Source organism: Phalacrocorax aristotelis, chromosome 25 (assembly GCF_949628215.1).
Source record: "Phalacrocorax aristotelis chromosome 25, bGulAri2.1, whole genome shotgun sequence".
Taxonomy (NCBI): Eukaryota; Metazoa; Chordata; class Aves; order Suliformes; family Phalacrocoracidae; genus Phalacrocorax; species Phalacrocorax aristotelis.
The window spans coordinates 2,090,030-2,117,389 of NC_134300.1; the positions used below are offsets into that span (position 1 = coordinate 2,090,030).

The 27,360-nt window shown below is 44.5% G+C and overlaps 1 protein-coding gene across 1 annotated transcript; it reads right to left on the reverse strand.

Moving 5' to 3' along the window:
• Positions 1 to 20,138: 20,138 nt before the first annotated feature.
• On the reverse strand, positions 20,139 to 21,790 carry LOC142048333 (feather beta keratin-like). Its single transcript, XM_075075086.1, has 2 exons — positions 21,627 to 21,790; positions 20,139 to 21,086 (listed from the first exon to the last, which is right to left on the reverse strand). Exons 1-2 carry the CDS (start codon positions 21,699 to 21,701, stop codon positions 20,745 to 20,747), a joined length of 417 nt encoding a protein of 138 aa, XP_074931187.1. The 5' UTR covers positions 21,702 to 21,790; the 3' UTR covers positions 20,139 to 20,744.
• Between the last annotated feature and the right edge of the window lie 5,570 nt (positions 21,791 to 27,360).

The following is a 27,360-nucleotide window of genomic DNA, read 5'->3' on the forward strand; positions in this document are numbered from 1 at the left end:
GTTAAACAAATTGGATATTTGAGAAGCAGCATAAACACAATAAAATAGGAAAACCTGAGCAATAAACCAGCTCCAGATAAACCAGCAAAGCTACCATTGCAAAGATGCTTGGCAACAGCCAGGAACCCATCTTCCCATGGCTAGGAAGGTCTGATGGGGCAATGCCTCCAGCAAATGCCTCCAGCAGAGGATTTGGAGGTTCCTTTTTATTCCCAGTTCCCTTCCCAGCCTGGGGGGATGTGCTCTGGGTAGGCTGGTGTCTCCTGTCGGGACAGGGCAAGGTTTGTGGGGTTGCAGGACCCAGCTGGGATGCAGGTCTGGTTGCCTAGCTCCTTGCTGGGGCTGCTGCCCTCCTGTGGAACCAGCTCAGGCTGACTCAGACCGTGATGCAAAGGCAGCTCAGAAGGACTGCAAAACCTATGTGCAAGTCTAGGTGCATGCTCCAGGTAAGTCTAGGTACGTGCTCCTGGCCAGGGTCATCATGAACCTGCCATGATCGTGGCTTGGGTTGGTATCCAGAGTCCTTGTTGCCAAGCACATGCCCAGGAGAGCTGCTGGTATGCCACAGCCTCTGCAAAGTCTTCGTCATTGCCTCTTCAGAAAGATCAGCCCAGCGATAAACCGGTGCCAGTCCCTTCCCTTAATCTCTTTTTCTGTTTACACCATGAGACAGCTCCAAGTAAGTCTGCTGCCTATCAGTTTCCCAGCTGTTTTGCTTTTCATCACTTTTTGCTGTCACTAGTATTTTATGGAAAGTAGGTAGTTATTATGTCGCTTTTTATATAAAAGATGATTGCTGCCCTAGAGCTTAACGACCTGCTTCCACGGAGGAGCTTGGAGTAGACTTAGCTGTTGTTATCTTTTGAAACATCTAACACAAATTAGAGTATTTCCTAAACACCACAGCTAAGTTTTAACATTTGGCTGCCCTGATACAAAAGAAATAACAGACACATTGCCAGGTAGCAAGAAAAATCTAGACAAGGAAGCAAAAAAACACGGGTTGGAGGAGTTGTTTTTCAAATTTACAGTTGAGGTAGGGACACTAAGTGGCAACTTTCAAAACAGCTTATTAAATATGAAATCTTTGGAAAGCCTGATCCCCGTGAATCTGTGTGGAGCTCCACAATAGCCCCGTGGGGTGACTGCAGAAGCCTTAGCCTTCCTGTCACTCGTCTTCAGGGTTACCTGGCCCTGAGCAATGCACTCTGTTACCCTCACCTATGGTAATTCTTTAGAACATCTATGGTAAAATGCAATACAAAGGCCAAGACTGTGAATGCATTAAGAAGATTGACAAGTATCAACAATTATTCTATTCTGAGCAAGCAACATTCTCAAAGCAGTTAGGAATGTCTCACTACACATTTGGGCAAACACAGTGCTCACAATGCTGTATCCCTCATCAAGATTTAATCTTTGCACATGAATCAGCCCTGCAAAGCTTCAAGACAATACCCTTTAGTTTCCAAAGCTTGAGTCAGTAAGACATGCTAATGAACCAAAAGATATTATTTTGCAAAGGTAATGCATAAGAGGTAGAACCTCCCATGATGCAAGTTACTATTGCCTCCCTGTAACAATTCTATGCCAGCTTACAAAAGCCAATTACCAGGCTCTAAAGTGGCATAAGCAAGAGATGTATGCCAAATGAGAAAGCTAGAGAGACCTAACCTGAAAATATTCTTTCGGACATGCACATCTGGAGCTGAACACAATGCAAAATCATATCCAACCACAACACGTCACACCCATGCAGACCAAAGCCTGTTTGTGGATGGAGAAAAGGGCATGATGTAATTAATGTGGAGAAGCCAGGATGGTGACAAAGTTCACGATTATGGTGGCTGCACTTCATCAGAAAAGGTCAGGATGGAGCTCTCTGCCCCGGAATTACTCATCACTCCTTGCCATAAAGAATATTTGTGTTTCTGCACTTAGTCTGCTCATATTTTTCTCTTTGTTGACCAATTTGCTGCTGGCGTGTCAAAACGATCTCTAGCTTATGGTAAGTCACTATGGAGATCCCTGGAGCAACAGCCTGGGAAAGTCTCGGGCTTGCTCAGAACAGGCGTTTCAGATGTTAACAACGATGGTTCCGTGACTGCAGTGATGTGTGGGGTTACTACCATCCTGGTAGTCACTGGAGTAAGACGCCCCAGCGTTGACTGATCATTCCTCTCTAAAGCATAACACTGGTGATGTTTCCCCAGTGAGGTTATGACTGAAAGCCTTGGATTTGATGATCACATTGTTAGTTAAACCAGTAGTTTTTGACTTGTTTTGGGAGCTTTTTCTTCCAACCCCAGGGGCCAAGCCCTCACCTAGGCACGCAGGTGAGAGTGTGGCTATGGCCAGAAGCCCGCACTGTTGTGCAAGAAGCTGCGTTGCATGTAGCTGCTGCCCGGAGGATGCTCCGATGTACTTTGCTTTTGTCCAGCACTTGAAGAAGGTTGTGCCAGGGCGTTTGCTGCTCTGACGCTGTGGTGTTCCCGAAGCTGTGCCAGGAAGCCCATTTAGCTTCCTGGGAATGGAATGAGGAATGGGAAAGGGCTGTGAAACAGTCAGAGCTGAAGACTCCCCATAATGACACCTTGGGATCTGTTCCAGTGATGACTCGATTCGGTTCTAATTGACGGGTGTTTGGAGGACAAAAAATGTGTTATTATACAGTTCATCAGTTATGGCTCTTACGTTTTCTTTAGAAGCTTTTGACTCTGCACACAATTTCAGCGTCTAACCAGAGCTATAGATGTGTGCCAGGGCACCCCTGGGGTCCCGAGCCAGGGGCTGTGCACCAGCGTGACCATCCTGTCCTTCCTAAGGCATGCAGGGGGTCAGGGAGGGGAACTGGCTTGGTCTGATCTGCAAGGTCAATGTACATATTCCCCATTATAAAACCAAGTTCAGTTTCCCCTGGTGGTGGTCAGCAAACTGTCATCAAAGCTACAGGAACTCTGAACTCACTCGGAAAGCTCATCCCTAAAGTTGTATTTTCATGCTATAAATTATTCATTTGTAATTGCTGCTGGCTCATAAGTGTTAGAGACCAAATCACTGACCAGAGGAAGCAGGGCTGTTAAAGGGAAACGTTAGTACAGGCACTGCTAATGCTGTTAAAGTCGGCTTATAAGGATTAGCATGAGCTTTGTTTCTTAACAGCCACTGCCGTTCTTGCACCTATTAATTGTTAAATATAACTATCACTACTAGTTCTATAAATCTGTCTACTGCAATTTTGCTTGTCATTATTTTATGCTTATATAGTAAACCCCTCAGGAAAGGCAATGTCTCATGACCTGCCTTTGTGCAGTATCTGTCCCTTTAGGGTGTCCAGTATAACTGGACCATCTTACAATTACTGGAATTTACAGGCTATGTAGTAAGATAACAAGTTCATAAGTGCTAATCTGGAATTTTCTGTTGATTCCCCAGAAAGGTGTCAATTGTGTGGAAGAGTAGTCAGGAATTCACTCATTCCTGTCCATTATTTTTACTGATTTATCATTACAGCTCCTTGCTGCATGGTTCAGGCCTTCAGAGACTTAACTATACCTCCCCCAGACAACTATTTCTGTGCGAAGTGAGACAAAATATAGGAAAGATTTGCTTTAGGCACCTAACTTAGGGGTAAGCCAGGAAGCTAGACTCCCTCTGTAGTCCACAGAAAAGGAGGTTTTGGGACCTCCAATCTCTGGCTGTTCTGCATTTTTGGAGGAATGTCCCACTCTCTCCACTGGCTCCAGTGGCCAATTTTTAACCAGCTTGTAAGGTTTTAGGTCAGCACGTCACAGGTCCCTCAGAGCTTCTGCCCTTGCAAAGATCTCTGCCTGCTCTGGTGGATGATTTGATTACTCCTGTTTTAATTTCTCAGGTGATCACTATAGGAATGAGCCCAGGGCAGGCCCTGGTCAACTTAGGTGCTTTTAATTGGTGATGTTAACACACTCCTGGCATCGCCCGTGGTACCTCACCGTCCTCATCTGCTTTGGGGCTGGCTGAAGGCAGCATCCCCATGACATAAGGATAAAGGGTGATCACGAACCCACAGCTGTCTTGGTTTGCAAAAACGACAGGTGCTCACAGAAGCTTTAGTTGTGATAACCATGGTTATAAAGGTCTTGGCTGAGACCTTCCATTCTCCAGACACAAACTCTCCTGTCTTCTTCTCCCAACCTTTGGGAGAAACCTTTGGTGGCTGTAAGCTGCAATGCTGACCCTGATGGGAGAGGCAGCACAGGTTTCTGCGCTGGCATTTTGCCATTTGGTTTGGCAGGATAAAACAGAGTGCCTCGTGCATAGGCTGGGCAGCAGAAACATGCCTTGCTGCAACTCATTCCTCTCTCGTGCTTGTTTTCAACCTTAACAATTTAAGCCCTGTCCTTTTATGGCACAGATTATGCTTTAATTGTGTGGGATGGTTACGAGGAAGCTCTAGGCAACACTTATCTGGGATGTTCTAATTTTTTCACAGAATAAAGGACTTCAAAGCACCTCTGTGTGATTAATGTGTTGAAGATGGAGTTCTAGTGTAATAAAATTAATGACATGTTGATGCAGTTTTAGGTCTTGATAATGAGTAATAGTTTCACTTTAAAATATGATCTTCTCCCCCTCCTAAGCAGAACCTTCAGAGCTCTGCAGGTCAAGGTTATTTTCTGTGCCATAAATGAATATATTTTCTCCATTATACTATAAATCAAAGTCTTACTTTAATGAACCTTCTGGTCTTTTTATGGTGTAAGTTTGCTCTATCAATTGAAAAGATAACTAAAAAGATTACCCTGGGCTTATGTTGTTTAAAAAAAGTTGGCAAACCAGCCTTGTACTGTGCTAAATTAAGCTCTCCTAATTAAACATATACAGTCGAAATGATGTAAGCCCTCCTTCTCCAGCGATATCTTTGCTTATTCACAGTTATTTCACTGTGTGAAGAAGTTATAGTCTCCATAGAAATGGAGAGTCCACAGATTTATTTAGTCTCTTTAGGCTCTGCTTCCAGCAGGAGGATTTGGATTTCTTCAATACATTGATCAGGGAATTCAAGCTAAAGTTTTAAAAATCTAATGGGGAATTTTGCACACTTTCTTTGAAAAGAAACGTTTTGTGTTGTCAGCTACAACTAGTGATCATGAAGAAGCCCAAGTCAGTTGTCAGATGGATATCACACTCTGCGGGGCTCAGAACTAACAACTAACCCTAAGAAAGATAATTACGGCAGCTGCAGGAATGATCCCAAGCAACAACATCTGATTTGCAAGTAAATGAGATAATCACCAACAAATAGGTCTTCTAGCCTCTAGGCAGCCGGAAGAATTGTATAAAAGCACTTGCAGCTTAAGGCTGTTACCTGCTTCTCCTAACTTTCTTCCATGGATTAAGTTAGTCTGATTGGGCTTATTCTTCTGACTGTGGCATCTTTAGTTTTAGTGCAAAGCTTTGTTACTCTCAGAATTGCCATAGCTGTCTGCTATAAACAAGTCTTTACTGCAAGCAGTCTGTTGTGGGCTTTGACAGATGTGGATTTGGGGAGATAATGTGGAACTTAGAGACCTGTATGGGTTTTAGACACTTTCCATTGCATACATGCGGGTCTAAATTCTCTCCTCTACTTTCTACAGTCTCACTATAGAAATACTTTGATACTGGAGATTATTTTTTTAGGATGGTTACTTGGCCAGATTCTCATCTAATCAAATGTTCATTCTTTCATATATGCGATGGAAGTTTAAAACTGTAACCATTTTCCGCCCTTCATGGATACACAAATTCATGCCTCCTGTGTGTGTTTAATGTCTGGGCAGGTGGAAATACATAGAAAGGCTCAGTTTTCAGAGTAGGGCACAAATCTATCCTAGAAAAATAACTCCATAAACAGGCACACTGGCACTGAATATTTTTTTCAGAAAATTAAGAGAAACTAGAATATCTGTGAGAAAGCAGTAGGACAGGCTGATCCCAGGTGCAATCTCAAATAGCAGCTCTCTTCTTCTTTATAGAACAAGACATTTTACCTTCAAGCCCTGTCTGATACCATTTACCACTGTAGTTGTGCTAATATTTGCTGTAGTAGGTTCTTTGACCACAAATATTTCTGTGAAAGGAGCTTCTTATTCTGTAGTTAATCTACACCTTGGGGCAAGAGGATGCACTGCAGTCAGTGCCCTGAGGGACACAGGAACTCACCTAATAAATAGAGGGCATCCCATCGGAGAGCTCCTGAGGGCAGACTCCTGATTCTGCACTGGCTCCAGGCACGACCACAGGGATTTAACACAGCTGTGCTCAGTTAGGGCTTCTGCTGAGCTCTGAAGTAGCCAGAATTTCTAACAGTGGTTTAAAACAGAAAGAATCAGGTCTAGCTTGGAATTAGGATGAAACTTGCTGAGGGTTTTTTGTTTTGTTTGCTTGTTTTAGGCTGGCTATTTACAGAAAGCAATCCATTCACAAGCCTGAGCAGAGCACCCAGCTGCCCTCTAAACTCCTCTGTTGCTCACATTGTTTGTTCATCCCAGGAGCAGGAAGAGACTGGCGGGTGACAGCCTTCACTGCAAGGAGCCGTGCGCCAATTGCAAGGGATCGGGTATTATTCTGATCGCCTCCCTGTGTTTCAGATTCCCCCACTTTCCAGAGCGATGCCTGACTGCGGAGACCCACGCATGCCACGCAGCAGCCCACGTGAGGTGACCTGCCCTCAGCCAACACCTGCAACGAGCTGGGTGTGACATCTTGCAATGACCCCAGAGCTGCCATTTACCCACCACCCATTGTCCTGACTTTCCCGGGACTGATTCCAGCTCTTTCCCGCAGGAAAGTGTCGTGGGCAGCCGTGGACCGCTCAGCATTGGCCACCCATTTGGTTCTGGGGCTGTTTTCGTTACAGGGTCTATGGAAATGCTGTTGCCTTAAGGGGCTCCATTCTGTTTGGAGGCCTAAATGGTTATGGGGGTGCATGTAATTACACCAGGTCTTACAATTCTGGATACTCATACTGGGAAGGGGAAATTGTAGCCCATACTCTTACCTCTGGTACAGCACCTACAGCTGAGGAAGCTGTGGGCCATGCTAAATACTTGACAGGATTTCACTGCACAGAGCAACCAGGGTGTGGAAAACATGGCAGAAAATCATGGATGGGAAACTGAGCCTGAGCCGAGCTGAGAGCTCACCGCTCTGACCGAAGCCAGCAGGAGCAGTGAGCTCTCAGCAGTGCCCAGAAAAATAGGTAGAGCTGGGCAAACTGCATAACTACACAAACACATGCAGGCCAACAAAAAAAAAAATTTTAGTCACAGTCCAGAATAGAAAAAGAATTTTATAAAGAAGAAAAAAAATCCACCTGGAAAAAAAAATTCCTTTTAAAATCTGAACTTCTAAAATTTAAAGCAGAGAGTAAACTTGATTTTTCTAAGAGAGCTGTCAAAGTTAAACAGTTCAGAATCTTTTTAACCACTTGTCCTTTTCAAAACTCTGTCTCCCCATTTAGACTACTTTAGCTGAAAATTTTAATTGCTCTAAAACTCCATCTTGGAGCAAACTTGCTGTTTATTAGAAAAATATAACCAACTCAACCTATAAGCATATTTTCCATTTTACACTTTAGGCTTTTGGCATCTCCTGTTTATACTTTTCCACCTTTGCATTTATTGCACTGTTCCTGGGGGTAGGCTGGATGTTCAGGTACAAAACCGGACCTGTGCACTGCAAATATCGAGGTGTCCTCAACACCCTTGAGGTTAAACAACATTCAGTTTAATGTCTCATAGGAATTTGTATGTTGTTTTGTGGCCTTCCACAGTGCTACAGTACAAAAGTAATGGAAACCGCATTTGCCTTAGTATGTCTACTTTAAAATGAATATATTGTAAAGGGGTAAAAATAGGACATAGAAAATAAATTATACAGCTGTAATGTGGAAAGCAGGAATTCTCATACCAAATGCAGGACTTAATATCACAAACTTTGTGATATAAAGGGTCCTGAAGTGCCTGTCTTTATTCGCTGTGTTACTGCAACTGTTAGCTCTGCTTCTCATGCCTATTAAAAGCCATATTGCATAGCACTGACCTGGTGTTCATTCTACCTACCTCTGTTTCAACGAAAAGTCTTCTCTTCCTTCTGAGCTCCGTATTTCTCTTCCAGATGATACAGTAAGTTTCTAGTAGTCACCAAAAGGCAGTTTTCCTCCAGTCACAAGTACTCAGTTACTTTGGAAATAAGAATCTTGGCCCTTCAGTTTTAGCAAAAACAGAATGGCAGAGAATAGCCGAAGAAAATAATGCTAAACCCATACCCACGGCACACCACTGCTCCTGTGCTGTTGGGTCCAGCCCCATGCAGAAGCTGAAGCCAGGGCTTTCCCAGGATAGAAATGGAAATCTAGTCCTGGTACTGGCCTTTGCAATTAGCAGAAGACTCGAAGCAGCAAATATGCTTTTAAGATGTAGTGATCATACTGAGGGCAACTCCTTTCTCTTTGCAAGCTAATGGGAGGATAAAGATAACCTCTGATCCAGGCAGTCTAGCACCATTGTTTAATCCTACCCCTTTCACCACAAATCCTTACAAAAGATTTCAGGGATGTCCACATTTTGTGGATAAGTGAACAACACACCCACAACCACCACGACACCTCATCCTTTGCTGTTGATTAACACCCAGAGGAGCCTGGGTCTCAAGCGAGGCATCATTTTAACATCATTGTGCAATAGTTTTAAGCTGAGGAGAAAAGGCAACCAGAAGGTGAAGGTAGTGATGCAATATAAACTTTAATTGAAACAGGACAAGGGTTTCATAGCAGCAAAACATGGCAATCTAGAGAGTACAGGATACATTTGCAGGGTTTACTGGGGGATGGATGCTGTTGTCTTCTTCAGGGGCTGCAGTCTGCAAGATGATCTTCTGTCTTTGTTGCATTTGCAGGATTTCAGAGTCAAGTTTGGTTTTCACCTGTTTGGTTTTTTTGTTTTGTTTTGTATTTTAAGTCCCAGATTATGTCAAACAGGGTAGGTCCCAGAATCAAACTGGAGCTTTGAGAAACTTTTCCACTATACACCAAAAGCCATGAAACATCAGTCCATATGAGAGGCTAGAATAAACAGGATCTAATTTACACTGATGCTTAGTCTTCTATAAACCACTTGAATTTAAATTAAGGCTTTTCCTATATTTCTCAAATAAATGACCCATCAAACACAGAGTTGGGATCTTGTTGGCAGATACCTAATCCAACAGGAAGGGAAATAGTGTCTAGGCTTGTTTCTCAGGGTGCCTGAGTGTGCCCAGCTCTTGAGGACCCCTGCTGCAGCCAGTATGCTGCCTCTCTGAAAGCCACGTCCCTCTGCTCACTTAAGGGCTGGGACTTTGATCTGGTCCCTGCTGGGTCCGGCTCCCCAGGGACTCCCTGTAGGGCTTAGCAGGGCCCGCAGCTCCCACTACGGTAAGTCGTGTACCTGCGGGAATAGCAGGGGTAGGAATACCTGCCCCCCAGGGAGGTGCCAGACCCGAAGGAGCTCCCATATCCAAAGGAGCTGCCTATCTCCACTGGGACGGAGGTGCCCACGTAGCTCTCCTGAGGGCAGGAGCTGAGGATGGGCCCTGGGAAGGTGATGGCCACGGGTGGTGGGAAGACCACGGCACGGGAGTCCCCGCAGGAGGTGACGCAGGGCTCATTCCAGGCATTCACGTATGGCGGGGGGCAGATCGCATCGCAGGGTGAGTAGCAGGCCTGCCTGTAGGAAGTCATCTTCCTCGCTGGAAGTAAGCCTGAAACACACAGAGTGGTGAGAGCACGGGTCAAGGGTGACAGGGCAGGTGCATTTGCAAAGGGGAGCCCTCATTTATTCAAACCATAAAATATTCAGAAAATTACTCTTCTATAGGTAAGTATAAAGTGTGTTTGCAATTCATACGCAGAAATAAATAAGACTAGATAACCTGTTAGAAGTCACCAAAGCCTCATTAAGGACAGGTGAGGATTAACCTAGCAAAAATGTATTTGAAACTGTTCCTAAAACTATTGTCTTCATTTGCAAAGCACTCCCAGGCATAGATAAAATCATTAAGCATTCTTCCTCTGTAACATGCTAGCAGCTCTTGAAGCCCCACGCTTTCCATATCAAACCTCCAAAACCACCAAGCTGAAACAAGAGTCTTTTTCTTATGAAAGTAACATTCTTCCAATAATAGACAAAGACATATTAAGTTCTCAGACAAAAATAAATTAAAACTCTTATTAAAGTGGCTTTTAAAGCCATAGAACAGATTTAACTGAAGTCAGACTTACTCAGTTCACCACCAAGGAGAAGCCAAGAAGAATGGTTTGAAAAAGCTCGGTGCCCCAACCACTTTTATATGGTTCCTCAGAGCAGCCCCAGGGTCTGAGCCATGCTTCGGGCATGCGGTCCTTCCTAGTTACAAAACAAACTTTCCTGCACTTGTCACGTCAAGGGGTGGAGGAATCTTTGCACGTTGTTTGCTGTTAAGCAATTATTTGAGTGGTATCACATCCATATTGCAGCCTATGGAAATCTTTCATCTCAAAATAGGGTCAGTATTCACCCTTAGTTTCTTTCTACTCATTGCAGAAATTAACTTCCTGCTTCCACTTGTCCAAGCTTCAAAGCACATAACTCAGATCCGTAGAACAGAGGATTGCTGATGTGACAAAATAGATTTTTTTTTTTTTAAATAACATATTGATATTGTCATGTTTGGTGTAAACGTTTTCAAACCTTTTAGGTGCAAAGGGAGAAGAAACCTAGAGACCTTTATACCACCTTGGCAAGGTACATTTCTGCTCCCTTTTTACCCTGACTCTTTTTCCTCAATAGGAGGGGGGAAACAATCTATAGACCAGAGGCCTCAGGCGCTTCAGTTATGGTGATCACCCTGTTCACAGCTACAGAGAAGCAGCTCTGTGATATAAGGGCCTTTCTGATGTTGATAGTGAGCTTCTACAGCCTATTGTGAAGGGATGGTGGAGAGGGGGGAAATGGGACTTACATGCTGCAGAAGTCTTCTTATTCCACTTCATTCCTGGTAAATATTATTATATATTGCCCTAGTTAAAAATAATATGAAAAAGGGCAAGGAAACCCTTGCTTAGAAATGCTAGGAAGGAATTAGCCTCATGCACAAGTTACTCCAAAACATGCCGCTTTTCACAACATACTAACACATTTTATGGTGGAAATTTGGGGCTGTCCTGTGCAGGGGCAGGAGTTGGACGTGACGATCCTTGTTGGGTCCCTTCCAGCTCAGGGCATTCTATGGCTCTATGAACTCCTTTGTTCTGAAACATCACGTTGGGCCCTTTCAGAGAGCGGATCCTGGTCTAGATATGTACAGGAGTTTGTAATAAAATTACAGCTGGAAAAATCGTACCCAGTTCCTCACCTGATGTAACAGACTGCAAACCAGTGAGGGGTCAAACACTGGGGGCCTCCTGCACCTACGTTTAAATTTGATGATCTTAAAGTATTTACACGTCAAAAATATTGCTTACAGCATTTAGTGTTTGGACAGCTGAATTAGATTACATTGATTATTCCCTCTTGACAGCAAAACTCATTTGAAGAACCATGTCCCTGCCCTACTTTGAGCTGTAATCTGCACTCCTGTGGATTTATCAGGAGGGATGGAAACGCTGTTTTCTTTGCTCTTTATTATAAACAGAGAGATTACCCTGGTCCTGCTCCTGAACCTAGTAGGGAGACTACCACATGGAAAACAGAAAATAACACCAAGTGTAGACCCAGTGCAAGATAAAGATGTCCCGGTTAAGGCACAGTGGCCTGGAGCACATTTCCAGTACCACCTTTGCCAAGAATTTGGGGAGAGGTTTTTAGACACCCTCATTGTCCTGCATGCATTGGGCTGAGAAAAACCTGCCGCCTGTGCTTGCTGCAGGAGGCTCTCTCCAGTGGGGATGGCAATCCTTCCTTTCACCATACCTAAAACTAGTTGGTTTCATTTATTGGTTCCTGACAGCAGTGACTGTCTGAGCTCTCTATTTTCATGGTATCTAGGCGCCAACCTCATTTACATAAGTTAAGAGATAATAGAATTATAATTATAAATAATAACACTAACAAGTACAAGACATGCCCGAGATCTCCTCCCAGAGGCTTAGTTAATTGCCAAGAAATGTTTGGTAAATTATTTGGCCTATGTCTTAATCACCTCTTCTAGAAATCATCAGTTGTAATTTCCCATTTCATGTGGGCGTTACACAGGCTTACACAAAGCAGTATTCTACCTGCCGGGGAAAGCGTTTAATATAGCACAAAACTGCAAAAGGAAAAGGTTAACTTGGAGGCAGAAGAAATCAGTTGAGAATTTGGCTGTGCTGTGCACCCAAAGTATGCCGTGATCTAGAAGATCAGTTTAAAGGAAATTAGTTTAATGTGTAAAACCCCAACCCCCCAGGATCTGTCAGGCCTGGGATGCAGCAGGGGGGAGTCCTCACACTGGACTCTCCAAGTCTTGCAACAATTCTCCTTGGTCCTGTGAAATACCTCTGGAATTAAATCTTTAAAAAGCCAGATGGATGATAGATAGTCAAGGCTGCCAATGCAGCGTTAATGGTCATCTGAGTTAGGGCATATTCTCAAAGGGATGATGAAGAACAAGGGGTGGTGAAGGATGCCTACAATCTGGACATCTACGACCTTTTTCTGTGTTTACAAGGTGGATGGTACCTTATCCATGACACTTGAAGGTCTGAGGATCCTGCAGGGCCAAGTCGCAGTTCCTGCTGCCAGAGTGAGCACAGTAGAGTGACAGAGCAGTGGGTATGGGAAGTAATAAACCTGTATTTTCTGGTTTCTAGCACGTGCCTTGTGGGATCAGCATCTTTAGGAAGGTAGGTCTACACCAGGCAGAGGTGTCCTAGGCTAGGAGTAACCAGTGTCCCTTCTAAAAGGAAGGGGCAAGGGGATCCTGGAAAGCATGGGCAAACTTCAGGATTCAGAGTGCAGCAAAAGGATCTCTATTCACTCCTTGCCACAAGCAGCTCACAGAGGCATTTTCCCCTGAACAGAGAGATAAATGCACCCTGAGACAGCAAGCCTGATGAGGATTACTGACTTCTTCCTCTCCTGAAATGACAGTCAAAATCTCTGATGGTCTGACTTGTGCAGTCTTGAAAACATTAAGTTTTCCACATGCTGAGGTGCTTGAAGTCCCGTCATAGCTGGGCTTAACTAACCACATTGTAGACATGTTTATCAGCCAAGACAAAAACCACAAGCTACAGCCTTGTTTTGAGTGGTCAGCGCATGATATGGCCTTGGAGACCCAAGACAGCAATGCCGAGCATAACGCCCTGCACGGATCGTGGATACAGTGGTAGAATTCCAGCATCTTCTCAAAAAGGTTTGTCAGACCTATTCTTCCCTCCACATCCTACCCCATGGGTGATGTTTGCCCACTTCCTAAAAGTCCTGGACCACACAGGTTCAAACACACCCAGGGTGCTATCCTGGGGCATACGTGTCATTGTGATGGGTAGCAAAACAGGCAAGTGGGATGCGCGTCTGCCTTTTGGACACCAGCCATGGAGCGAATACCACTGGGAAGCACTGTGAGCCCGCTCTCGCTGGGACCTCGCCCTGCACAAAGCCGGCTGCCGGGCGGGTGCAGGTGTGGCTTCCCCCGGCCAGAGACTACACAGTTAGGAATGCAGTTCTTGCTTTAAAAGACAGCATTTTCACAACACACCTGCGGTCTAGGTGGTTGTTACAGGAAAGACAATTGAGACATCATGGCAAAGTGTTTGTCTTCGCATCAGTTTCTGATTCAGAGGAAGAGCCGGGAAGGAAAATACAGGTGTGCCTATTCCTGCCATTGTTACAGTTAGAATTTGGGTGGGTTTTACATTCAGCAGCAGGTCCTGTCCTCCCAGGCCAGAGGAAAGGCAAAAAAGCTGTCTCCATCCAGAATAAATAAAATAATCATGGAAATTAAAAAAAAAAAAAATCCAACAGTGGGTCATACAATTTTACAGAAGCATCACAAAGGGCAAGGAGAAGCTACTGACACAGCCAAGCATCGCATGCACTGGGCCTCGCTCATAGGAGATGGCCTGTCGCCATTAAGTCCACAAGGATCACTTAAGAGAGCAATAAATTCTTTCAGGCGGAAGCCAGAAGTAAGGTAGAGCAAAGCAGACCACTCAAAATCCCAGCAGTCTGCACCGCCATCACCTTCGTGCCTTGTGCTGATTCCATCTTTGTTTTGTTCTTTACTGTTTATTTTCCTATGCTGCATTTCCTTCAAATACTTTGATGAAATCAGTGAAAGAAATAAACTGGGATTAAGAAAAATAAACAGAGAACATGGGGGAATAGTGCAGGGATATCTGCTTTTCTCCTGCCAGTCCACAAAACCACAGCTTGGTAGAGGGCAGGGACAGGACTGTGGCCACCAGCTCCCTGCTTAGATTTACTCAGTGCAGCTTAACCACTCCGGCACTTTGAAGATGTAAATAATATTTTCTGCTGTGTCATCTGTGGCACAGTTCTATGAAACCTCGGGAGAAATGGCTCTTAGATGCACATCGTTACGCAGTTTTCCTCGTGCATCTCTCAGTGTCAGCTAGAGACCTGCAAGCAGAGCTGTTACATGTCTATGACACGGGTCTCTAATGTCTCTGACATTTTTGTTTTTCCCCAGAGTGACCCTAAATAGTTACAAACCCCCTATGACCACCTCACACCCCTAAATTACCTCCGATTCTTCTGACCAGGGTAGGGATTTTAAGGAAAAAATAAAACAGCTCTGGTGATGTTACACCTCAAAATGGCCATCTAGAAAACCTTCATTCTCTACACTTGCAGAAAATTCAGGGGTGGTGTGAGTGTCAGTCAGCTGGTAAAGTTTGCTGAGGGTACTCACAACCTTATACCAAAGCTGAACATATAAAACTAAGGTCACCTACAGCAAAATGCTTCCAGATTTAGGAATTATGAAACTATTTAAAGATTATGCATAAAAATTAACCCATGTGAAAATAAGAGCAATGGGGCATCCTGAGCAATCTTCTGCTGTCATATAAGTCCCTGCCTAATAATTTATAAACATGTTTTCACAGACTGCTTCAAGTTGAAAAGGCTGAAAAGGCTTCCCTGGAGATGGACTCATGTCAAACTCTTACAAGAATCATGGTTTTAGCAGAATATACCATTAACCATTAAAGCTGCTCTTCTATCTGCATTTCAATACTTGGGAAACTATTGAGTAAATTTAATCTTAGCCAAGTTAACAGGGATCATATAACAAGAGGATTGTCCGGAAAAAGATTTGACAGTTGAGCACTATTTTCCACTTAAAGTCCTTGTGTATATGAAACAACCTTGCTCATGAGGACCTGCTGTTTTCCCCAACTGATTTTGTTGCATATTCAGCTCATTTTGATGATGCAAAATATTTTCTGACTTATCCTAGTTACTGCAGTGTTCCCTGCTTCCTCATGTTGTTACACATCTCCTGGTTTGCTTCCTTTAAAAAATTCAGTGACCAGCTCCTTCCTGGTATCAATCCACTCCCTTTGCTGGTTTTGGGTGGGAATGACTGAAGCTCTTTTTTTGTGGTTGTTTGACTTTTACATGCTTCTCCATCTTAAATAGTATTAGGCTCCTGGCTTCATGGTCCGTGATGCCACAATAACACCCAATGGAATTTATTGCTGTAATTCCTTACTTGCTGAGGGTCCGTGAGCTGAATCCTTTGCACCCCCCAGATGACTGGCCACTGTCAATTTGACTGATGACTGTGTTACTCAAGGAGTCGAGCCCCGATGGCCATCAGGTCACTGCTACTTAACACTTTGCCCTGGAGAATCCTATTAGAAGGCAGTGATAATGAACAAAATCAGATGGAGCTTCCCCTCTCCATATGTGTCTCCTAGACTGTATGGGCAACAGGAAGAGTTGAGGGATAAAGGATTTATTGGTTTCTCAGCATCACTGAGATCCTTCTTGAAGACATCTTCTAGAGCGATCATTGATTTTTCTCATGCAACTCGAGACATCTTGAACAAATTCTGATTCCCTCTTGAAAAATGCTCTGTGCCACTGGCTTCTGAAAACAAGGCTGCCTGTGTCCAAGAACACAGATATTGATCAGTTCTGAAAACATTAATATTGAGTCTTGAAGTGAAAACATGCATGGGAGAGACAGCTAGATGCAAAGTAACTGTGTTGGAGTATTTTAGGAAAACATTGCTGGAATCATTATGGAGAGCATAATATAAACTGAGACCAGCTAAAATCAGTGGGGTGACATTCAGCTGGCGCAGATGAGGGTCTGGCACTTAAGTTTGGAATGAAGTTTGTCCCAGAGTACACATAGATCTAACTGTAAAGCAAAGATGAGAAAAAAAATGAAGGAGGGGAGTAAAGAGCAGCTCTTAGAGCCTGAGCAAAACCTCTCTTCAGACCGTAAATCTCCCTTTGCTTTGGCTGTTGAAGGGAAAAGATCCATACAAGAAGCGCATGCAGGTCTGGAGTGCGGTTTAAAGTCAGCAGCATTTCTACGATGCATTAACTAAATATTCATTTTCTGCCTCACAGTGAATTACACAGATCTGCTGGCTTGTTGGTGCCGGCATATCAGACCCTGACTGGGCAGCTGAAGTGGGGATGTGAAGCAGGCAAAATAAGTAGACTTGCACCCTGGAGCTTCAGGGTTAGTATTTACAGTCTGTCCCCCATCTCTGAGTGGATTTTAAAGAGATAAAATATAATACAGTTGTCAACCAGATGGTTTTAACGTAACTGAACTACCTCTCATTACTACAGAAGGGTGAAGCCTGGGGATTGTTTCAGAGAGGCTGAAATCTAATGAATCTGGACATGAGCAAAGAGTTGAGAGAGGCATGACATAGTAAGGTGTAAAGGAAAGCAGGGAATTGCCTAATAACTACAAACAGTGAGCAAAATAATTACATGCTGTGAGGCATTATGTGTAATCACTTCTGGTTTGAATCTAATCAAACACCACGTGCAAGGGATGCCTCAGATCCTCCAGAGCATCAGAGGAACAGTATAAAAAGCACACACTGCTCACATCTCTCCCAACAGCTTACCCTGACCTCTCCTCTGGGACTCGAGTAAGTTTTTAATTCTTTGCGCCTTTTTCATATGCTCTTTTAAAAATAACTCTAACTGAATCCCACATAAATGTATGTCCTAGCACTAACAGGGCTAGCGTCTCTGTAAAAGCAACTTCACTGATCCCACAGAGAGCTGGGAATACTGCAGTCCTTGCTTCAAGGATTCACATCTTTTAGCTCCTAAAGCCATTACAGAAATGAGCTGCAGCCTGATCTTGGCTTTAGTAGGTGTAACAGGTGGTCCTATAAGTCCTGTCCTGTGGTTTAATTACTGAGAAAGGGGTCTGGGTGAGACAGTCATTGGTCTCATGGAGTACAGAAGGGTTTGTGCTCTTTCACCAGGGAAGGCAACCGAAGCAAGCACTGCTACGATGTAGCCCTTTGGGATACGTTCTGACACATTATGTATAGACATGTCAAAAGTTTTTGATATGCACATGAAAGTTAGGAAGAGTTGAGAGTCTGGCAATGCTGGAAGATAAATGTAACTTAAGCAGTGTAACTAAAAGGTGGAAGAGAGAGCCAGGAATGATGAAGCCACATCTCCTCTGCTCAGGAAGCTACTCAAGTGGGTACCTTCCTCATCAAATATGCTTGAGTGCCTGAACATAAATCTCTGACCTGCCATTGAATTGCTTTACACATAATCTCCTGCCTTTCTGTGTTTCAGATCCACTTCCACCACAGAACAATGTCCTCCTACAGACAGCTGTGCAGCTACCAGTGCTCCACACCCTGCCAAGTGGCCTGCCCACAGCCCATCGCCAGTGCCTGGAACGAGCCCTGTGTCACATCATGCGGTGACTCTAGGGCAGTGGTCTACCCACCCCCTGTTGTCATCACTTTTCCTGGGCCAATTCTCAGCTCCTGCCCTCAGGAAAGCATAGTGGGATCCTCAGCACCAGCTGCCATTGGGAGCTCACTTGGCTATGGGGGATCATATGGCTACAGAGGCTCTTTTGCTTATGGGCAATCACAGGAAAGCAAGTTCTCATACCCTTATTATTCTCAGGGATTTAGCTGCTATCGCTCTAGGTGCAAGCCCTGCCAAACCCAGCAGGAGTATACTTGCACCAAGACTAGTCAGGATACTGAATGCAAGATCCAAACTCAAGAGTAAAATGGGCTTTTAGGATGCTGACATAAAAAGGCTGATTCTTGCTAATGCTTCACATTGTATTTGTGCTTGTACCTTCTTAGGTATGTCTCCTTTCTTGGCTATACATGTGTTCTTCTATTCTTCCCATGGTCCAAATTTTCAGATGCATTACTACTCCTTCTATGTTCAACCTAACATCGTTTTACAAGAAGCATAACGGAACAGTTTATTTACTGTTATTTCTTCCACTTGACTCTGCCTGATGGGAATCAAGAGTTATGTCAACAGATGAGAGCTGGACCCCATCACCAAACTCAGTGCCCTGAAAGAAGAACACTGTGCTTGAAATGAATCTTCCTGAAACAAGAAACCTCATCTGTAAAACCCTCAAATTCCTCATTTTCTGTATGATCTTGTTTTGCTTTTGTAAACTTTCCTTCTCTATGACCCATTAAAAAAATCAGGCTGCATCATAACTTCAGCATTCTGGTTTTGCTTTGTGTCTCTTTTTATGAAATAACACAACTGAGGAAGTATCCTGTGCCAAGTGGTGGCACTTCCACCATAGTTTAGCCCTGTAGCCAGGAGGGAACGAGGACCTTAACTGATCAAAGCCATCACATTAGTCCACTGCTCAGCAATGAGTTTTCCCATGTTATATGCCTGCTTTAGACCTCACACTGCACCAATTCATACTGTTAGAAAATTACTGGAGACAGAAGACAATACAGGGAATGGAAGGGAGGCTTACCGTTGTCTTCATGCCTAGATACTTGCATGCAGGAAGCGTGACAAGAGAGCATAGGACGCTTATTGGAAAGTAGCAGCTAGCCAAGCTCACCTGCCACAGCACAGGCAACACTCAGCAGTCCATAGAATGACATAGTTGGCTATATCTTCATTGCATAGTCAATCCTCCCTGTTTATTTCTACTGAAATCACCACGTGATAGTCTAGGTCTGGAATTCCACTGAAGTGCTGAGAAGAAAGGCTATGTGCTCTGCAGTACTCTGCTAAATAGGGTGAATAACAACAAGCAACAGCTGAGGGGCTGCTTGGCTCATTGTTCTATTTACCTCAAAGCAACTTTTTATTGCTTCCAGCTGGTCCCTGAACACTGCTGGACCACTACTCCCTATTTATTGAGACTGTTCTGTATCTATTTTTCTTTACTGCTGTTTTCTCTGGTCATCTGAGTAGCTCTTTGAAATGTGACTCTGCTGACCTTTAGTGCTCCAATTTCTGCTTCTTTTTTCTTAGGATGCTGCCAGGAGACTCCTTTACTTTGCAGAGTAATAAGAAGTTAAACTAGCAAAAGATATCTTCTCTTGGGCATTTATGATCCCAGCTGACGCAATTTTATGGTCTAAGAAAGGTAGATATGAAAGTACAGAGTAGGGGACTGGATCCAAGTTTCCTGTATCTTAGACTGGGGTTTCATTACCAGCTAATATTCTGTCTCTAAGTGTCTCTGGGAAGTTTCCTCTGCTGCCGTGCACCATCTAATATTATCTCTTTACTTCTTTATGTTACATAGAAGCATAACATAATCTAGTTAACTTTTTATTGACAGTATATGGAATTACAGTAGTTCTAGTAAAAAACCATGGAAAGGAAGGAAAGTAGGGATCAGCTGTTAAAATATTTTTGGAGTGGCTATTTAGTACTTCATGCTGGCCTTGAAAATTTTATGTAAGGGTCGGGCAGTTCTCTTACACCTGGATCCTTTTAAAGATTAAATCAGGCACACAGGCAAGCTCTACATGTTATAAGCAGAGTTTCCTGATGAATGAATCCATAGGCATTAAATAAACACTGTCTGTAAGAGCATAACACTCATCTACAGATGCCTAAGATAAGGGGATGGTTTGATTCGCTTGGTTTGCAGAGGTTGCATTACCCCAAAACAGAGAAGAAAACAGATGAATGTTATTTGGATGCAATTATAAGTGTTTATTAGGAACAAAAAGTGTACATTTTAGCAAAGTAAAGGAAAAATACAAGATGGACTTCAGTGTTTTCAGAAAGGGCCAACTTAATAGCCTGCATCAAACTGATTTATTTTCAGCACATTGTTCTTCTTTCTTGGTTCATGTTTCAAATGGACTGGACAAATCACACAAGGTGACATCTATGGATCTTTCCTATTAGACATATGGGTATCAAAATAAAAGATTACCAAAGAAAAGAATGCATGGTCCCAAACAATTAAAAGCATACTTGGACCAGTTTTCAGTGATACAAGGGCTTAGTGCTGTAACAGTGAAAACAGACTTTGCATAATCAGTAATTTAGTTTCTAAGAATGGAAAAGATACATTTGAGAAAACTGACATTAAAGCAAATAGAACATAAGGACAAGCAGAAGGGCAGTTCCCATAGGTGCTGAGCAGCACCCATAGGTCCCAATGGATAAGGTGGGAGTCGCAGGTGCCCAAGGCTTTGGAGATCTTCACAGCTCAGCTGCACATCCAGGTCTTGCCTTCAGTTCCCCCGCTGTTTCTCTTGCCATCCACACCTTCTGACGTGCTTAACACGGCCCACAGCCCCCATAGCGCTTGCTCAAGAACTGGCTGGAGGAGGACAAGGAGCCCCCGTAGACAAGGGAGCCCTGCAGGCCCCTGGGGCGGCCCAGCCCCACGGGGGTCGAGCTGCCCACGTAGCTCTCCTGAGGGCAGGAGCTGAGGATGGGCCCTGGGAAGGTGATGACCACAGGTGGGGGGTACACCACGGCACGGGAGTCCCCGCAGGAGGTGACGCAGGGCTCGCTCCAGGCGTTGGCAAAGGGCTGCGGGCAGGCCACCTCGCAGGGTGGGGAGCAGCGGGAGCTGAGCTGCTGGCTGGAGGACATCCTTCGGGCAGGGAGCTCAACCTGCAATACACCAGAGAGCCTGAGGCAACCCGTGACTCGCGAGCTGCTGTGCAGACCACCCCGCTCTGCCTCGCCAGCGGCAGGGAGGGGGCAGGGAGGGCTCAGGACGTGCCATGTGGAGTTGCTCTACTAAGGCTCAGGTGCTTTTCCTCTCTCTTTCTCTTTCCCCTTCCCTGCCCTCCTTCCTCCCTCCCAGGTAGCTCCTCTGTGCCCTCCCAGTCACTCTGCACGCTGAGCACTGCCCAGGCCAGCTGAGAAGCTGTGCCCAAGTGCACCAGTGAGTTCACCCTGAGCTCAAGAGTAGAAGCACATGGACTGAGCCCCATCTTGGCTGAACCCCTGTTGCAGCAGCTGCGGTGCAACTTGGACAGATCTGCAGCTGCCCTGTTTGCCGGTGAGAATATCAAGGAAAAAGCGTCTTCATACAAAGCTAGGTGCTGACACCATTGCGGTTCAGACTGCCTGTGCAGGAGCTGGTTAAAAATAACACAAACCCACTGTACCTAAGGATAAGGAAGGTAATGAAGGGATCAGACTTACCTGGATCAACGAAGCGGAGATGCGAGGAATCTCTGCGATCTGATGAATTCTGAGCCAGAAGCCCTTATATACCATCTCCTGATTGCCTGGAGCGGTTGAGACATCCGTTGTGTTTCAGGTTTATTTTGTTACAAAACACATCAATGCATGTCACTCCCCAGGCTTCTATGACTGTTTTATTAATCTTCGGACAATTATCAGTTTCTTCCAACACCCTCTTGTTTCTTCCTTAAACTTTTCGAAGCAGTCTCACTTCCTGCAGCATTTTGCTGATTTTAACAATGTGACAAATATTTTTGAAAACTACCTTATTTACGCAATTGCTTTGCATAACCAGTATTTTTCAAGCACTCCCCAGTATCACAAGTAGTGCAGTGCACTGTAGGCTGATTTTCTTCTCTAAATCACTGCTGGTATTGAGCTGAAGCACTATAGTGCTTATACTTGGAATAAAGTTGGGAGATTTACTCCATCTGCCTTGTTCCTCATCCCAACTACACACTGATACAGCACACTAAGCACAGAGGTGATTTGTTTTGTGAATTCTTGCAGATGTTCCGTATTTTCTTTTGCCTCTGAATAGGAAACCACAACTGCACATTCCCTCTCATGTCCCATTCACACCATCACCTCAATTTATGCAGGCTAGCACATCCTTCTGGCCGTGGCAGTATTAGGACTCTGTGTCTGATGTGAGGAAAATCCTTCAAAAACTATTAGAATAGTGAGGGTTTTTTTACTTGGATGTGAATAGACTAGAGCAAGACAATCCCTTAAAGGCACACAGGGGAGCAGGAAGTTTTATCGTGTGTTACGGGCCACCTGAGGTTGGGGTCTAGCCCCGTGTGCTTCTTTTTGTCCCCAAGGAGAGACCTTATTGCAAGAGCATACCTGAGGGACCATGGCTGAAAGCAGAGGGAGCTGAACATGAAACTCCTAACCCCTATAGGAGATGGCTGCAATGCCACACCTTGCCTGGGTGTTTGCAGTGTCTCAACACTGACCTGCAGCAGGACAGGAAAGGGATTAAAAGTCTTGCATATTCCTTGATATTCCCAGAGAAAATGTAATAATGGTCCCTAAGAAGGTAAAAATATATCTGGAGTTAGAACATTGAAATGAACATAATAGAGTATGAAAACACAAGCTTCAGTATCTGTAAGAAAATAATTAATAGACATACTGCAAACCTGGGGAAGACAGCTGAGTGATTTCTAAGAAGGAGGAACCTGTGAGACACTGAGGAAAGCCTGAGCTGAGTAATACTTGCTAACAGTGAGCAAACTTTTTGCATGAATGAGTTGAGGAGTGACGTGTAATCTGTGTGTTTGGGAATCAATTAAGATCTTATTAAAGAGGTGTCATAGACCAGCGGGCAGCCCAAGAAACGGTATAAAAAGGGCTCACAGCATAGATAGCTTCAGACGGCTGCTCTTTACTTCTCCTCTTTGGTGCCTTGAGTAAGTCTGACCCCGCTTAACCTTTCTGACTTAAAGCATTGCACTTGAGTAGGTTTAACTGAATCTTTCAGAAATACTCTGCTTGTCTTGCTTATGCCTCTTTTTCCTTAAAAATGCACCTCTTTTGCAGGCTTTGGTAGATGTAGTGGGTTTTGCTGCAAAACCTGGTGATGGGTGATGTCCAGCTTGTTTGTCACAGGTCGTTTTTCGGGGTGGCCAAGCCTGGGCAGTGCTCAGCATGCGGAGTGACTGGGAGGGCACAGGGGAGCTACCTGGGAGGGAGGAAGGAGGGCAGGGAAGGGGAAAGAGAAAGAGAGAGGAAAAGCACCTGAGCCTTAGTAGAGCAACTCCACATGGCACGTCCTGAGCCCTCCCTGCCCCCTCCCTGCCGCTGGCGAGGCAGAGCGGGGTGGTCTGCACAGCAGCTCGCGAGTCACGGGTTGCCTCAGGCTCTCTGGTGTATTGCAGGTTGAGCTCCCTGCCCGAAGGATGTCCTCCAGCCAGCAGCTCAGCTCCCGCTGCTCCCCACCCTGCGAGGTGGCCTGCCCGCAGCCCTTTGCCAACGCCTGGAGCGAGCCCTGCGTCACCTCCTGCGGGGACTCCCGTGCCGTGGTGTACCCCCCACCTGTGGTCATCACCTTCCCAGGGCCCATCCTCAGCTCCTGCCCTCAGGAGAGCTACGTGGGCAGCTCGACCCCCGTGGGGCTGGGCCGCCCCAGGGGCCTGCAGGGCTCCCTTGTCTACGGGGGCTCCTTGTCCTCCTCCAGCCAGTTCTTGAGCAAGCGCTATGGGGGCTGTGGGCCGTGTTAAGCACGTCAGAAGGTGTGGATGGCAAGAGAAACAGCGGGGGAACTGAAGGCAAGACCTGGATGTGCAGCTGAGCTGTGAAGATCTCCAAAGCCTTGGGCACCTGCGACTCCCACCTTATCCATTGGGACCTATGGGTGCTGCTCAGCACCTATGGGAACTGCCCTTCTGCTTGTCTTTCTTATGCTCTTTTTGCTTGTGATGTTATTGCTGTAAACCTGCGCTTGGTTTCTCTAAATGTGTGTTTTCCATTCTGAGAGTGTGGGTGAGAAATTGGGTCATTTTGTGCTTTAGCCTCTCTGTGAATACATGTACTGGTTTTCTGTTTTTATGTTCAACCTAGAAGATTTAACAAAACTTGGATCAGGGAAGTTGCTTTGCTCTCCCATGTGTTAGGCTTATGTGCTCAACAAAGCCTTCCTGCATGCTGCGAAGCAGAACTTGGTCGGCAAAATTAGATTTGCCATAGGGAAAAAAGAGCACCTTGTGTGAATCATTCATTGCTTGTTGATGAATTGCTTGTAATCAGGTCTGAGAAACCAGACATATTCCTTCAATATGTTTTATTTGTTATTAGTGCAAATGCCATTTCTTGTTCCTAATAAAAATCATGCTGCAGCCTAATATTAGCATCCTCTTTTTGTTCCATTCCAGCCTTTCTTCACACCTCTCTCCCTTACATCCCTGTATTAACTGATGATTACAAATGCACCTATACACATAGGGCCTGGATATGTCCCAGTAGCTGGAACCAGAATCAGCATCTTACATGGTTAATGCCATCATAAAAATGCCTTTGCAATGGGAAGCGTTTGTGCTTCAGGACTCCGTCAAAGAATACATATGCAGAGTGTTGTTGTTAGGGTTAGACTATGCCAGTATTTCACACAGATGTATTTTTATATTCAAATAAATACATCCACTTTACTTTTTTCCTCAATTTATGTCCGTGTTGTCCCTGTGCACAAGGGGCTGGCTGAACCTCACACACTGTGTTTTGAAGAAAACACCAAAATCATGTCTTTGGGATACATGAGAATATCGCCTAGAAATACTTTAATAGCAGGCTGCATTAAGATGGCATCCTGTGCCTGATTAGGCTGTTAGGGTTGTATTCTACTTATATCAGACAAAAGAGTCTGTTGTTACACAGTCATATCATCAGAATTACACAAGCAGTTCTGATTAAGGAACAGTTTTAAAAAAACCAAAGCCTCCAAAGGAACTGCTGGAAACTGGAGAACCTCTCTGCTCCCAAGGAAGCTGGAGACAGTTTGGTGTCATCTCAGAAAAAAACAACCAGCCCTCTCAAAGAGATTTTCATCTTGACAGCAGCACTATCTCAGGAGGTCCCAGATACGCATCAGTAATTCTCACCTGGAAATGGCACACAGTTTTTAAGACAAGTTGAGGGTATGCCAGCTCAGAGACATGAATACACCTCATCTAGAGGTGTCTGAGATAACTCTGATTTACTCAGCTTGAGTCACGCTCTCAGCTAAGCCACAAGAGCGCAGTGCCGAGTCTTGTGTCATCCCTATAAATATTTATTTTATGCTTCCAGCTAGGTTTCGTGGCCATTCAGCAACTGAGTTTAATGTGTCGACATCAACACCAGTCATGGTTTTTGGCTCGAAGTATAGACATACCGAGGCATAAATATTATTCTTTAAGAACTTAGAAATACTGTTCCTCAAACAGAAGGTGCTACTCAACCTCTCCTTGTTGGCAGTTACTCCTTTTTCGTTGTATTCTTCTTCTCTCAGATGGCTCATCCACTCCTGTGCTGTTATTTGACTCCTCCTAGGGTGTAGTAGACATGCCAGTACAACCTGGGTGTGCTGTGTTAACAGGTGAGACAAATTTCACCCACACTGTATGAGATGCACTCTCAGATGGATGACTCCAAAGCTGGCCACCATGGGCTCGGAAGAATTGCACAGAAATACCTGGGCAGCCTGAGCAGGATTTGGATTTCAATTAGAAACTGAAACGAAGGATGTCCCTTCACTATTCTTGGCTGTGATGTTCATCCAAGCTAGCCAGGAAGAGTTTTTAGTCACACTTGTAAAGATATAATCCAAAATCAGTTTATGGAAACTTTTGCAGATACATTTGAATGTCTTTTCTGATGGTGTTACAATAAAATTCTGTGCTTGGTATAGCTAAAAATATTTTGTGCTGATTTAGTAAATGGGTTTGATGATTGTTCATGTACAATGGGTCCATATGTGCCACAGTAGCACTGTGATTTGTCATGGGAGGAATCTGTGCAGAGGTAGTCCATATGCCAGGCTAACTTTGCTTTCCACAGAGCTATTTGTCTCTGAATATGTTACTACACCATATTTGCACTGGCAAAAATGGTTGTGAATGGTTTGAGTCAGTAAAGCACGCGAAACTTCAGTTATACGGAAAAAAACATTAAGATGGCACCCAGATGCCACTTTGTGATCCCTAAAATTACAAAAGCAAAGCAGGTGGCTCTAACCCCAAACATCATGAGTCCACAGAAGCAGTTTGGGGTGTCAGCAGTATTGGTACTGGTATGTACCTCCCTTTGCCCTGTCAGGAGGGTAGGATGGTTAGAAGAAGGATGCATCTCCAAGAATTATGTGATTCATCTGCAGGTATCTGTAGGTATATGTCATCACTGTCATCACCTGCTTCCAGACAAAGTGAAACCAGGTGTGGTTTAGGCAGGAGGAGCAGACCGGATGGGTTGTTTCCCCACAATGTCTTCTTCCCTTTGATTCTATTCCTGTTTCTTGTTTATGTGAATCCTGTACCATAAACTATGAGTAGCTTTGAAGGGTGTCTCCACAGGCATTGCTAGGAAACAACATGGAAGGAAATCCCAAGGCAGCCCCAGAAAAAAGGCTTCCTCAGCCTTCTTGCATGGCACTGCGGTACTGGTAACAGTTACCCAATGCCCATGGACAAACTGGAATAAAATTAACATTTTAGAACAGAAGTCTCAAGGTTACTGAAAACCAGCCATTCAACTTTAAATTTTGTAGTAAGGCGATGGAACTTAGAGGGGAAGAACTCATCTTCTTGAGGTTAAAAAAGTGTTTGTAAGTTGTGTCAACTTGGGCACACAAAATGGATGGACACTATTGGAAACAGTTTTATCAGCAAATAACTGAAGAACAGAAGACAGGGTACTGGATCTGAGGAATAAATCTGCTGAAGCAACCAATCTTCCGCATCAGCTGAAACTACACTTTAAGATTCCAGCCCAAGATTTTCCTAGGGTGATGCATGGCTTCACTCCCTGACCTGTTTCATCCCAAAACATGAATCTTTCATCAGTCAGGAGCCCTGAGGTCTTCAGCAATGATCCCATGGCATCCCTGACAATGAAAGCTGGACATGAACTTCTCATTGCTTGAGGCTCCTGTCCCTCATGCCGGGGCTGGACAACAGCAACTCCCTGCTTATGGGTTAGTTCACCTGTACTTTCA